Genomic DNA, 13,851 nt, shown 5'->3' on the forward strand with positions numbered 1-13,851 from the left:
ACTTGTCCCTCCCCCCCCCCGCCCCCCAATTCCAGAGAGGACGAGATTGGCCTTGGTGTCAGCCAGCTTGCTGTAAGTGATGTCTTTCCTTATCTCCCAGCTGACAAAACAGCATCCTTCATCAGCTGTATTTAAGAGCAGAGATCAGCAGAGCCTTCAGTGACAGCAATAGCTCCTGGAGCTCAAAGACAAGAGGAGTATCAACGCAAATTAGGAATCCTTTGAGACTTAAAGACTCTTGCGATGCTGCCAGCAACATTCAAGCTTTGTGCCGGAATTTCCTACAGACACTTGCCCAACATGACAGGTAAGGATGAATAACATAATTCTTGAACAGCAAGAGAAAACTGGAGACAATATTTCAGGGTTGGTTGAGTCAGAGTAGCCGAATTCAGGACAAATCTTTTGAATCGTTCAGGATAGCTGTTCATGTTTAGCTCTTTGAAAGACGGGTTAGGCTGAGAAGATTGATCCTGATCCTTTCTCCAACCAAAACTAATGCTTTCTTCCTGAACCATAATGAAGCACCTATATTGTTGTTGTTTTTTTGCTTTGGAAATCAATACAGATCAAACCAAATCAATAGGTATTCATGAGCAGTTAAGAGATAAAATTTGAAGGTGGAAGATCAATGGAAGGTTAATTTTTTTCCAGATAGGCAGGATGGGTCCCTGCAGCCTGCAAAGATTTCCTGACGGAGTTGAAATGCTAATCTGTTAGTTCTCGGGATTAATTTTGTGCATTGTTTTATCAAGCAGCATAGGTACAATGAAGGCAGAAGCATGCTGTAATAAGTTTGGGAGATTGTTAGGATCCAGTTGGAGTGGAGGAGAACTGGAGTGCAAGGAGAGAGAATAAGAGAGAATGAAGGTGATAGGGAATACACCCTTCCTTTGAAGGTACTGCTTGCGTTCTTCTGGCTGCCGATTTATCATGGCCCAAGTGTTATGTTTTGGACACCAGATGAAATGCAACAAGGCTACATGTAAATTGAGCAACAGAAAAATGTTTTGCAGATTCAGACCACGGGCCACTAAATCAGCACCTTTACCTACAATAGCCCCTCAGATGCACACGCGAATAGTCGTTCTGCATTATTCAGAAACAGGTTTTCTAGTGGAGAAAAGTGTCAGCTGTTACTTTCTGCCTTGCATGATGTTGTTGAGGGCAAACTCTTCCTGCCTATTGATAGCCTAAGATTTGTGCATTGGCAGTTAAGGGTTTTATTTCTCTTTCTTTTTCCTCTACCCTTACAATAAGCACTGTTAGGCCAGCTCTGCTTTCAATATCAGTGGATTTAGTGGTTAGCATCGTAAGGCTTTTCCAAAGTCATGTGTTGAGGAGTACTAGTTCTTATGTTGATTGTAGTGCCAGAAGTAGTCTCCTTCTGAGGTTATTGGCAGCTTGGAGGGAAAATATTATAGGACCATTGAGGACAGTGATAAACCAACTCTCTCTCCTTCTAAGACTCTAGCTAGTCTTGCAATTACCATTGATTTGTATTTAGAAAAATACCTTCCTTCTTTCCCTACAATTGGTCAAATACGGCACGTAAGAACTATCAGGAGTCAAAGAATGGCTCAAAAGCAGGAGTGACTTAAGGCGATTATATTAGTTGAATTATGTTAGTTGATATATTCATCTAGAATGTTTATATTCTACTTTTCATTCATCCTGGATCTCAAGACAGCAAAAATGGGGTTTGCAAGCAGACTCCCATCTGGGCACTGACCAGACTCAGATCTGCGATACTTAAGCAAGGTGGTTGTTTTATCCAAATCGTGCTCTGCCATGCCTTTTTCAGTAACTCAAGTGCTTCTTTTTAGCCATAGTGCATTAATTTTATTTTCTGTATTAACCTTTAGCACCTTAGGTACCCTGCTATATATTATCAAAATCAGGGGTGGGATTATGGTCTGTTAGGGCCCATTTTGGAATTTAGCTTGTTTAGTTGTGTATTGAACAACAATCCCTCCAGGCCAAAGATTAATTTAATAATCAATTTAAGACAACTGTGCAAACACAGAAGACAGAAGAATTGGATGGATTTCTCCGTATACTGAATTATTTAAAAATAAAAAAAGCAGAAGAATATCAAATTGTTGATGAACTTTTATCCAAATAAATGTGCAAGCGATTATTTTAAAGTGCAAACAGACATTCTCTGAAGCAGGAAGAAACTGGTGGTTTTCTGCAACTGGAGGCACAGTATCTTCTGCTCTTCAGTGCAGGATTCATTTCTCCAAAATTCTGGAAAATTCAGAATCAAAGTTTTTCATGCCTGCCCTCTGCAGATGTGCAACCAACAACACACATTGCCCACCCCAGAAGTTGTGCTGGCTGGGGATGGTAGGTGTTGTAGTCTCAACACATTTACAGGATACCAAGACATTGTTCTTTTGTAGCCTCTGAAAGAGGGTGAAGATACAATCAGTGCAGAATTCCTTTTCTTTCCTCCCCAATAACGTTGGGACTTTTTCCTCTTAGGTTTGAAGAGACAAGCAGCTGTAGCCATTGTCCAGGAACTGAAGAAAGTGGCATTTTCCAGGCCTGGGCCTACCCAATGGATCAACAACGTACACAGAAGGAGTTCTCTTCTAGGCAAGTAGGATGTGATTTCCCTTTTCTTCCCAGAAAGGACCTCCCTGTTTGAGTGTGCTGGTGGTAATGACTGAATATTGTAGGGTTTTTTCATTTCTATTTCTTAAATCTAATTCAATTGTGCAGGTTCAAGGCTGGAAGAGAACCCTTTCAGTGATATGGAGATGTCCTACATCAAGCAAGGAGAGGAGGCTATCCAGAAGTCTCTGAATATTCTTGGAGAAAAAAGTGGCTGGAAAACAGAGGCAGTGATGGTACGCTTAACAGTTTTCTGAGAGGCGTCTATCTATTATTATGACATAGTGATAAAATTCAGGTTGCTATAAAGTAGAAATGGTTGAAAAGCAATAAGAAATGGTTGGTTGTAGCATTATGAGCCACAACAGAAATATAAGTAGAATTTAATCAGGTCTCTTACCTCAGGCAGAGGAACCTGGGGGCTTCAAGGATTGCCCTGTGTACATGACGTTGTACAGCTGGGGCTGTCTCAAAATGCCTATGTATCCCATTAATAAGGTAAAGGTTCTCCTCGCACATATGCTAGGGGATATGTGCTAGTTGTTCCCGACTCTAGGGGGCAGTGCTCATCTCCATTTCAAAGCCGAAAAGCCAAAGACGTCTCTGTGGTCATGTGGCCGGCATGACTAAATGCCAAAGGTGCACGGAACGCTGTGCACCTTTGCAAAGGTGGTCCCTATTTTTCTACTTGCATTTTTTATGTGCTTTCGAACTGCTAGGTTGGCAGAAGCTGGGACAAGTAACAGGAGCTCCCCCCATTACGCAGCACTAGGGATTCGAACCACCAACTTTTTGATTGACAAGCTCAGCGTCTTACCCACTGAGCCACCACGTCCCTATTATCCCATTAATACCTACCAGTTAAATCAATGTCTCTTGTTTATTTCTACAGGGCAATGGTGACAAAGTCTTGAGCAAAGTGTTGCCTGATGTGGGGAAGGTTTTCCAGCTTGAGGTAGTGGTTGATCAACCCCTGGATTGTGTCTATGATGAGTTAGTGGAAAAGATGGAGCAGATGGCAGAATGGAATCCGAATATTAAAGAAATCAAGGTAAGGCTCTTGCAGGTAGAGGCCCTTTTTGGAATTGAGAAAAGGTTGCATGGTTGCACATGCTTTGCTTTAGTGGGCCTTTCGAAACTTTTAGAAGCAAAACTATTGTTCAGTAAGAATCAGGGCCGGATTTTCCTATAGGCTAACTAGGCTTCAGCCTAGGGCCTCAAGATCAAGAGGGGCCTACATTCAAATTGTTAGCAAAATTAAAATTACACTTTCACTATAGGTGAAAGGGCCTCATAAGTGGAATAGCCTAGGGCCTCTTTTCATCTAAATCCGGCCCTGGTAAGAATAGTAATAAAGTAAAATGATACCTACAGTTAAATTGCTGGAGAATATTCAATGGAGTACAAAACCCTGATGTACAATAAGCTTTACTTGTAACATAAGCAAGTGAAAGTGCAAAAATAAAATTTGCAACAGCTAGGGGTTGAGCTGAACATTAAATAAATAAATAAATAATAAATAACTTTATTGTCATTGTACGTGTATACACAGTATACCCATACGAAATTCACTTAACACCCAAAGACCAGGTCCAACACACATAACAATCCCCAAACACACTCCCACCCACCACAATTCCTCACCCCTAAATCACCCAAACATCCACCAAGAGACCAAGTAATCCTGTCCAACAGCTCACTGATGGTGGCCCTTTAGTTCATTGTTAAGTGCAATTATAGCTCTGAAATAAAAAATATTCAGAAAACATGGTCCGAGTTTTAATTGTTCTGTATCTTCTGCCAGAAGGCAACAGTCCAAAAAGATTGTAAACTGGATGGGAAGAGTCTCTGAGAATGTTATGCAACTTTCTCAAATAGCGAGATTCGAAAATGTTGTCCAGGGCTGGTAACTGGAGTCTGAAGATATTCTGGGCAGTTTTAATGATTCTCTGTAGAGCTTTTTTGTCCGCTACAGAGCTCCTCCCATACCATGCAAGAATGCCGTATGTCAGGACACTCTCAATGGTGCTGCGATAGTAGGACAGAAGTAGATGCTGAGATAGATTTATCTTCCTGAGCGTTCTCAGGAAGTACAGCCTCTTCTGTGCCTTCTTCACAAGCATGTTAGCATTCATAGTCCATGAGAGGTCCTCCGAGATATAAATGCCCAAAAATTTAAAACTACCCAACATCTCCACCTCCTCACCATTTATGTACAATGGTAAATGTACATCTCTCTTCCTCCTGAAGCCAATTATAAGTTTTTGTGGTTAGGTTCTCCACCAGCTACTCACTCTTTCAATGTGTTCTGTTTCTCACTATTTTGGGGGAAGGTTCCTCCAATATATTGGCTGTGTATAGTCAGAGATGCTCCCAGCTTCTGAGTTAGTGTTGGGGCAATTACAAGCTAACAGCTCCCAAATGTAGGCAAGACAAGAAACTCACTTCTAGTGTCTCCTTCCCTACAGATGTGGGAATACATTTATTGCCTCTTCCATAGCATTGACTCTTTAAGCTGTGATCCAAAGTTGAATTCATTCTACATTTTTGAAATGCTCCAACTTTCTTTCTCCATAAAAAAATTGCTTTGTCTTTTTAATGATCTGTTGCACAATCAGCCAGATGTTCGGATTGGATTCGGCATTTTTATCCATCTATTAAGTCCTTCCCAACAACCTGGGATAGGCAAATGTATTATTATAAATTATTTATTATTATAAACTTTATTCATTAAACATGAAACTTAGTCAACTGAACATTTAAAAATGTATCACAAATATTGACTGATGCTGATGGTTGATACGGGTTGCTGCCAGCATCCTAGGTATCGACCAAGTACCTTCCTTAAGATGTATGATGTTCCAAGTAGCGCAGTTTTTTGCAGTTCCGCTGGTGTTATTGCAGGAAGCTGAAATTTATTGATGTTTTATAAAATTTATTTTATAAAATAAATTTATTTTATAAAATTCTTGGACATGGTACCAAGTGCCCCAATAACAATGGGTATCACTGTTACATGTTTCATCATAATCGCATAGTTTCGATGGCCAGGTCACGATATTTCGTGATTTTTTCGTTTTCTTTGACTCTGACATCTCCTGGTACAGCAATATCAATAAATTGTATGCTTCGGTTTTCGACAACTGTGATATCTGGCATGTTGTGTTCCAAATGTTGATCCGTATGTATTCGAAAGTCCCACAAGATCCAGACAGATCGTCATTTGGAACAATATGCCATTATTATTATTATTATTATTATTATTATTATTATTATTATTATTATTATTATTATTATTATTATTTCATTAAAAATAAAACTCAGTCAACTGGACATTTAAATATGTGTCATAAATACCATTGACTGGTGCTAATGGTTCATATGGGTTGCTGCCAGCGTCCTAGGTATCGATCAAGTACCTTCTTAAGATATATGATGTTCCGAGTAGCGCAGTTTTTTTCAATTCCACTGGTTGTTATTGCAGGAAGCTGCAATTTCTTGAAGTATTTTGTGAAATTCTTGGACATGGTACCAAGTGCCCCGATGACAATGAGTATCACTGTGGCATGTTTCATACATAGCCGTGTAGTTTCTATGGTCAGGTCATGATATTATTATTATTATTATTATTATTATTATTATTATTATTATTATTATTAGTAGTAGTAGTAGTAGTAGTAGTATTACCATCATCATTAAAATGCCCATCTTTTCATAGATTCTTCAGAAGATTGGCAAAGACACCGTGATCACTCATGAAACATCAGCAGCAACTCCTGGCAACGTAATTGGTCCACGAGACTTTGTCAGCATCCGGTGTTCCAAACGGCGTGGATCTACATGCCTCCTAGCTGGCATGTCAACCACTTATGCCACCATGCCAGAACAAAAAGGAGTTATCAGGTATCCCTTGCCTTTACTTAAATTACATAGTTCAGTTACGGAACAGATGCCCAAATTTAGGTCCTTCAAACTAAGTTGTATCAGAACTCTCCTCAGCAATCCTGGAAAATTACAGGAGTTGTAACCCAACACATGTGGAGAGTTACCCTAAGACCCAATATAGTTATTAATGAGGAGATAGCTGACATCTTCTCTTAGCCGATGGGTTGAAATAAGTTATGACATGTTGATGTGAGGGATGTTGTCAATGGAGAGGGAGGTGATGTGATGGACTTCAATAAAATGGTAGTTTCCCAGGAAGGAAGGAAGCACATTCAAGGAGGGAGGGGGCAAGACAAGAGGCACCACACTCCAAAGCTGGATCAAAGACAAAGGGAGAAAGGATAGCCATCCCTAGACTCTCTCAGGATATATCCCTTAGGCTGTAAGTAGTAAGGGTTTAGTCTGGCAAGATTCTGTCTGTTGAGTGTAAGCATATAAAGAACTGAACTTTGGCTGAGTTGTTCCATAGCTGCCAGACTAGCATACGCTCAATACTGGAAAAAGAAAGACCTACCACCAGATGACCTTACAATTAATAAAATATTAGAGTGTGCAGAGATAAGTAAATTAACACACGAGATAAATGATGATGAAAATTCCGATTATGATACTGTGTGGGGAAGATGGTACGAATGGATAAATGATAGAATTAAGGAAGGAATAAAAGGTGCAGAAATTAATTAGAAATGTATAGTATAAATGACACCAGACATTTACTCATGTATATATGTATAAACACTGCGAATCCGATGTCAGACAGAATTGTTACTATATTTTACTTGTGTAAAAAAATAAATAAAATTGTATTAAAAAAAAAAAAAAAAAAAAAGAGGCACCACACTCCAGAGCTGGATCAAAGACAAAGGGAGAAAGGATAGCCATCCCTAGACTCTCTCAGGATATATCCCTTAGGCTGTAAGTAGTAAGGGTTTAGTCTGGCAAGATTCTGTCTGTTGAGTGTAAGCATATAAAGAACTGAACTTTGGCTGAGTTGTTCCATGTCGTTCTTGGGCCTCTGCTTAACTATTTTCTTTCTTTTCTGCAGAGCGGAAAATGGTCCCACATGCATGGTTCTTCGTCCAGTTCTAGGAAATCCCTCACAAACCAAGTTAACCTGGCTTCTCAGCATTGATTTAAAGGTAAAGATATAGGGCAAACCAAGTTAAATTATAGTGAATGTTACTTTTACAAACATACTTTCATGTTAAATGTGTACATGGAGAACTGGAGAAGAAATCAACTCCCCTTCTGTTTTCATAGTTAAAACTTATCAGTAGCAAATTTCAGACCAGAAACATAAAACTCCTTAATGCAGGCTTAATAAATTTACAAAATTTATAGTCCCCAAATTGTAGCTCTCCAGAAGCTGCTGAACTACTAAGTTTCTTTTTCTTGACATGAAGTTTAAGTCTACTTCTAACTGTATAGCAACCTGGTTTAACATCCCCACTATTTTTTTCCCCTTAATTCCAGGGATGGCTTCCAAAGACATTGATCAACCAAGTTCTTTCTCAAACCCAAATGGATTTTGCTAACCACCTCCGCAATCGTTTGACCAAATCTACATCTGCACAAGCCCTCAGATGCTAAAAATAAATTTTCCCTCCTGGCAATTTTTCCTGGATGATGCTGACTCCAGCCACTCATGGATCACTGACTGAAGACTCTACCCCAGACAATTGATGCTTCCCACTCGTTCCTGTTAAGAGGCAGACTTCTTTCCTTTATGTTGCATCCTTATGTTTAAGAGCTTCCCCTTAGAAAGCGGTACAGAAAGCTTGTGTTCAGGATTCTGGCAGAATAAGATATCTGGCTTAGGTATAGCAGGCACTGGAGGTGATACCAAGTGATATCAATGATGGCATCAACCATGCAGTTTGCTGGGACTCAAAAGGCTAACAATTTCTTGATGGGCAACATGTTGCATCTTATTTCGTATCAACTTCTAAATTCTGAAATATATAAGGCAAGATAAACTGTATCGAGAAGACTGCCTGAGCCTACATGATAGGCTACAGTAGGACACAACTAGAGTTCAAGACTAAGAGAGGAAAGAACCAGCATCTTTGATGAACATATTAGTTTCCCCTGGACAATAATGCACTGGCTCGCTATACTTGGTTTAGTATTCAGTGTGCTTGGAGTGGGTTAACCTATCTTTGCAACTTACTGATGTGCCAGGTTTGATCTGTAACCTTTTAATTTCAAAGCAACTGACAGGAACCAAGAGATGAGAAGGAGTTTTGCAGAAGGATTTAGAGAATTACCGGTATGCCAATAAGTGGTGCTAAGTGGACAGTTAGTCTGACCTGCAGTAAGGCTGCTCCAAAATACTTTTACAGAAAGAAGTGTCATGTCCAGAGTGATACCTTAGTTAAAAGTTGCTGGCCATCACCTTCTCTTAGTCTCTTGACTCATCCCAGTTTGGCAGATGATCAGCTGGGATTGTATCACAGCAGCCATTTTTACAACCCCCCTAGGTGTTACAAAGATAGCTGTTGTGTCCTTCCCCATCATTTACAAACTCCTGTTTCCAAGCTAGAATGCCACTACCAAAGGAAGATTCAGACGGATGCCCCACCTGCTTTTTTTCCCCCTTCTGTTTTTGACTACCATCATGTGGCTCCTAAATCTTGGGAAAGGTTAAGGATTAATTCAAGGGTCACTAGTTCCCATGATACGCTTAAGTAGAGTTAACTGAACTCTGCAATATTGGCTTTATTAAAAGTGAAGTTTAAATCTAACTCCACTAGTTGATCTGGTCAACTAATGTTCTTTTGATGTTTTCACAGAACACTAAGCCTTCATGGATTCAATTTAAGTGTGAAATGGGAACGGAGACTATGCATAGTATTAAATTATGGTCAATGCCTAATTATGGTTGGAAAGTAGATCTGTCTCATCACATCCATCTTCTGCCTGATTTGTTTGCTGACCTTTGAAGGCCCAAGAACCCAATCAATTATTGTTTTCCACCTGTTCCTATTTTCTTCTTTGAAGATGGATAAAATGGGAAGTTCCAAAGATTAGCAATGAAGACAATCCACCCAGCCTTGGCAAGTAAGATAGATCAGTATTTTTTAAACTTGGCAACTTTAAGCTACGTGGACTTCAACTCCTAGAATCTGTCAGTCAGTATGGAGTTTGAAAAACACTGGGATAGATACACATTGTTGCTAACTCTTGATGTCAGCTCTGTCCTAGGTTTTTCAAACGTGCTATCCGATTCTGTCTGAACTTTAGTATAAAAGGAAGGGTGAAAAGTTACTTGTTTTTTCCCCAGATCAACCAAAACCGGCAGATAGTCCTTGTCTGATAACGTCACTAAACACCAGAGCTGATGGTAGCTTAAGTTTTAAAAGCCACATAACAGTTATGCCCTCCAAAAGTCCACAATAAAAAGCACAATCAGTTTCAAGGATTTGCAACACTGCTGTTTACTTGCTAAGTAACTCTGCTTATTCTGTCCTTATTATATATTGCAGAAGCTTTGTCTCTGCTTGCAAGGAATCTGAAAAAAATCTGTTCTGAACTATTTTAATAGCAAAGAGAATTTTTTTGGGGGGGGGATGTGCTACTGTTTATTATCAACAATTCAAAAATCTAATTCAGCGTCTGTAGCAGGCAAAATGATAACTTTATTTTAATTCCTTCCATATGTTACCCTTCTCCCCATTAAATTATCACCAGTGGGAAATCTGAAGCCACAACAAATATCTACATCAGAGATTGGTCTTTACTCAGCTTGTTGGAGGGAAGAAAAGGATGAATGCTAGTTAAAATGTTAAAAACTTATGTTTTAAATGTTAAGGAGCATCTAATGCACGGGTGTCAAACTTGCCGCATCACATTGCTGTCATGTGACGTTTTGCAACGTTTTGCCCATTCGCAGAGCAGGGATGGGTGACACCAGTTTGATCTAATGTCACTTCATTTGGCCTTTAACCCCAGGAGTCACTAGCAATGTTAAATCAAACCAGGAAGAGTTTCCCACAGCCATCTATAAAATCCAGTCTGTCAATATTTATTTTCCTTCCCCCTTGTTTGCAATTAAATTTTATTTAATTATTTATTCTAGTTAAGATTTGTGAAGTGTTTCTGATTCATAGTTTTCATGACTTCAACCAATCAACCTATCTTGAGATGTATGGAGAATCTGATATACTAACACCATAGTACAGGTAGTCCTCGACCTACAACCACAATTTGTAAGAATTTCAACAGTAATTAGAATTTCTGTTCTAAGTGAGACATTTGTTACGGGAGTTTTGCCCCATTTTACGACCTTTCTTGCCACAGTTGTTAACTGGATCACTAAGTTAGTAACACGGTTGTTAAGTGAATCTGGCTTCCCCATTGACTTCGCTGGTGAGGTGGTTATAAAAGGGGATCACATGACCCGGGACACTGCAATTGTCATAAATACCAACCAGTTGCCAAGCATCCCAATTTTGATCAGGTGACCATGGGGATGCTACAGCAGTAAGTGTGGGAAATGATCATAAGTAACTTTTTTCCAGCACCGTTGTAACTTCAAATGGTCACTAAATGGACTGTGGTAAATCAAGGACTACCTGTATGCCTTTTAACGTACATGAAAAAGTACTTTCTATGATCTGAGCAATGCAAAGGTGTAGCTACAAATTAAAATTAGTGCTCTAACAAAGCAGCAACTCTGTGGTTATAATTATGTGAATCTACCCTGTATGAATAAAAAGAAAAATGAATAAAATAAAGTATGTTGTATGTGCTTTGTTCAAAGGAGCATCTCATGTTATGTATCCAATTAAAGTTCACTATAAAAATCAAAGGAAATAGAAAAAAAGTGATAGAACTGACAGAGATGGCAAAGTTAACTTTTAATTAAGGGGAAGAATATATCTAGCTTTGTATTCACTTGGAAACTGCTTCTAGACTTCCTGTTCAAAAGAGAAGAAAATGAAACTTTGATTTTGGATTTCGATGATTCAAATAGGTTGCCGTTATAGAAATAGCTAATTAACTATACAGATGTAAAAGTAGTGATTATAACTCTACTATATAACTTATTGCATCAAAAAGTTGGAATTCACTTTTTTTCTTTTCCTCTACATCTTTTTTTCCTTTTTCCTTTACCCATGTCTCCGTTATTTTCATTTGTATTTAAAGTTTAATAAAATTATGTCTGCCTGCCTACCTGCTTATCTAACTATCTATCTATCCATCCATCCACCCACCCACCCCTCCCACCAAGATTTAACATTTGCTTCTTCTGCCATCATTTCAATATGATCTTCAAGATCAATATCCTGTTTTTATTCTGTTCCTTTTTCATAAAATTTATATACCATACTTTATCTACTTTTCTCCAATTGTGAATTGGAATGCCATGAGAAAAAAATTGGCCCCACATTCTGGCTTGGTTCAAATAAATTAATTCAAACTTTCATGTATACTACAGTATCTGAATGTCATTCCTAAAGATCATTAATAGTGTTTATAGTCAGTGGGATAATTGTTTGTGATTTAAACCTGAATCTCACTGAAATGTTTTATGGTATAAAACGGCTTTAAAGCTTGTTGCCCTTTAAACTTATTTCCATACTCAATCCACATTCTCTCAAAACTGCAATATATAGTATCTTATTTCGCAAATTTTCTAGATTGTCTGTAGGGAAACAAATTGGTATTACTACACTGCTCAAAAAAATAAAGGGAACACAAGCAGAAGACATCCGAGATCTGAATGAATGAAATAGCCTTATTAAATACTTTGTTCGTTACATACAGTAGTTTTGTGTTCCCTTTAGTTGTTTGAACAGTGTATAAACTACTGTATGTAAAGAACAAAGCATTTAATAAGGCTATTTCATTCATTCAGATCTCGGATGTCTTCAGCTTGTCTTCCTTTTATTTTTTTGAGCAGTATATTTTTGGTGTGTTCAATTAATTATCTCTATGATGTTTTTGAAATTAGAAAAAAAATCAGTTCACAATCCATCACAATGAACCTTTTGAATGGGCAATATTGTCATTTCCAAACCATAAATAGTGACAATTAAAAGATTCATTCAACTCCTGTTGTTAGCTGCCAGGTTTGTACCTGCAAAGCACAATATTTTTAAATACGCTCCATGTTTCAAGTGTAGGAAATTGCTTTGGTTGAAAAATTAGCCCAATTAAAGAATTTTAAAAACCCTACAAAGAAAAAATAATCAAAACTGCAAACAATTTATTAGCTAAATTAGCAATATTTCCCTCTTCCCCCAAATTATCTTTGTCTATCGGTAAATGTACAATCCCATACTTTTATTCTTTTTTAAAAAATCTATTTACTTTTAACTTAGTACATTGGTGGGGGTTGTTGTGTTTCTTTACTAAAATTGAAACTAAAAATTACAAACTGGCACACACCAAATGTACTGTAATTAAAAAAATGTGCAGTAATAAATATATCAGGGTTTGTCCCATCAAGACATTGTTGTCTTACATACATATGTACAGAACAGAGCTGGAAGAGACTCTTGGAGATCTTCTAGTCCAACCTCCTGCTCAAGGAGGAAACCCTATACCCGTGATGGCGAACCTGTGGCACGTGGTGGGCACGCGAGCTCAGATCCGGTGCGCATGCGTGCACCGGCCATCTGATTTTCGGGCCCCACAAGAAGTAGGGAAAACAGACTGTTTCCTGCCTCCAGAGGGCATCCAGGGGGGTGGGAAGGCCGTTTTTGCCCTCCTCAGTCTCCTAGAAAGGCTCTGGAGCCTGGGGAGGGTGAAAAACAGGCCTACCAAGCCCACCATGCCATCATGTGCCAAAGCAGGGAGAGCATGGGGGGGGCATGCACGCATGTGCAGGGGGCGGGGCGTATAGTATTATGGGTGTGGGCACACGCACGACACATCCAGCTCCCCCCGCTTTGGCATGCGGTGGCAAAAACGTTAGCCATCACTGCCCTATATCATTCCAGACAAGGGGCTGTCCAGTCTCTTCTTAAAAGCCTCCGGTGATGGAGCACCAATAACTTCTGAAGGCAAGCTGTTCCACTGGTTAATTCTTCTCATTGTTAGGAAATTTCTCCTTAGTTCCAGGTTATTTCTCTCCTTGATTAGTTTTCATCTATTGTTTATCTTGCCTTCTGGTGCTTTGGAAAATATGTTGACTCCCTCTTCTCTGGGCCAGCCCCTCACTGCTATAAAGTCGCCTCTAGTCCTACTTTTCTCTTGATGGAAAAGACGCTAAATTGATCGTTCCTTAACTTCTCTGTTATTTAGTGTTCTTGTGTACTTTCCCCCCTTAATGCATTTCAA

At 39.0% G+C, this 13,851-nt stretch overlaps 1 protein-coding gene across 1 annotated transcript; it reads left to right on the plus strand.

The window, feature by feature from the left end:
* The first annotated feature begins 237 nt into the window (after nucleotides 1-237).
* Nucleotides 238-8,647, plus strand: STAR (steroidogenic acute regulatory protein). Its single transcript, XM_070952426.1, has 7 exons — nucleotides 238-307; nucleotides 2,488-2,601; nucleotides 2,728-2,855; nucleotides 3,512-3,670; nucleotides 6,338-6,522; nucleotides 7,610-7,703; nucleotides 8,038-8,647. The coding sequence occupies exons 1-7, from the start codon at nucleotides 244-246 to the stop codon at nucleotides 8,152-8,154; spliced, it is 861 nt and encodes a 286-aa protein (XP_070808527.1). The 5' UTR covers nucleotides 238-243; the 3' UTR covers nucleotides 8,155-8,647.
* The last annotated feature ends 5,204 nt before the right edge of the window (nucleotides 8,648-13,851 follow it).

The sequence above is a fragment of the Pituophis catenifer genome, unplaced genomic scaffold (assembly GCF_029215685.1).
Source record: "Pituophis catenifer annectens isolate HBS135680 unplaced genomic scaffold, rPitCat1.0.hap2 SCAF_12, whole genome shotgun sequence".
Taxonomy (NCBI): domain Eukaryota; kingdom Metazoa; phylum Chordata; class Lepidosauria; order Squamata; family Colubridae; genus Pituophis; species Pituophis catenifer.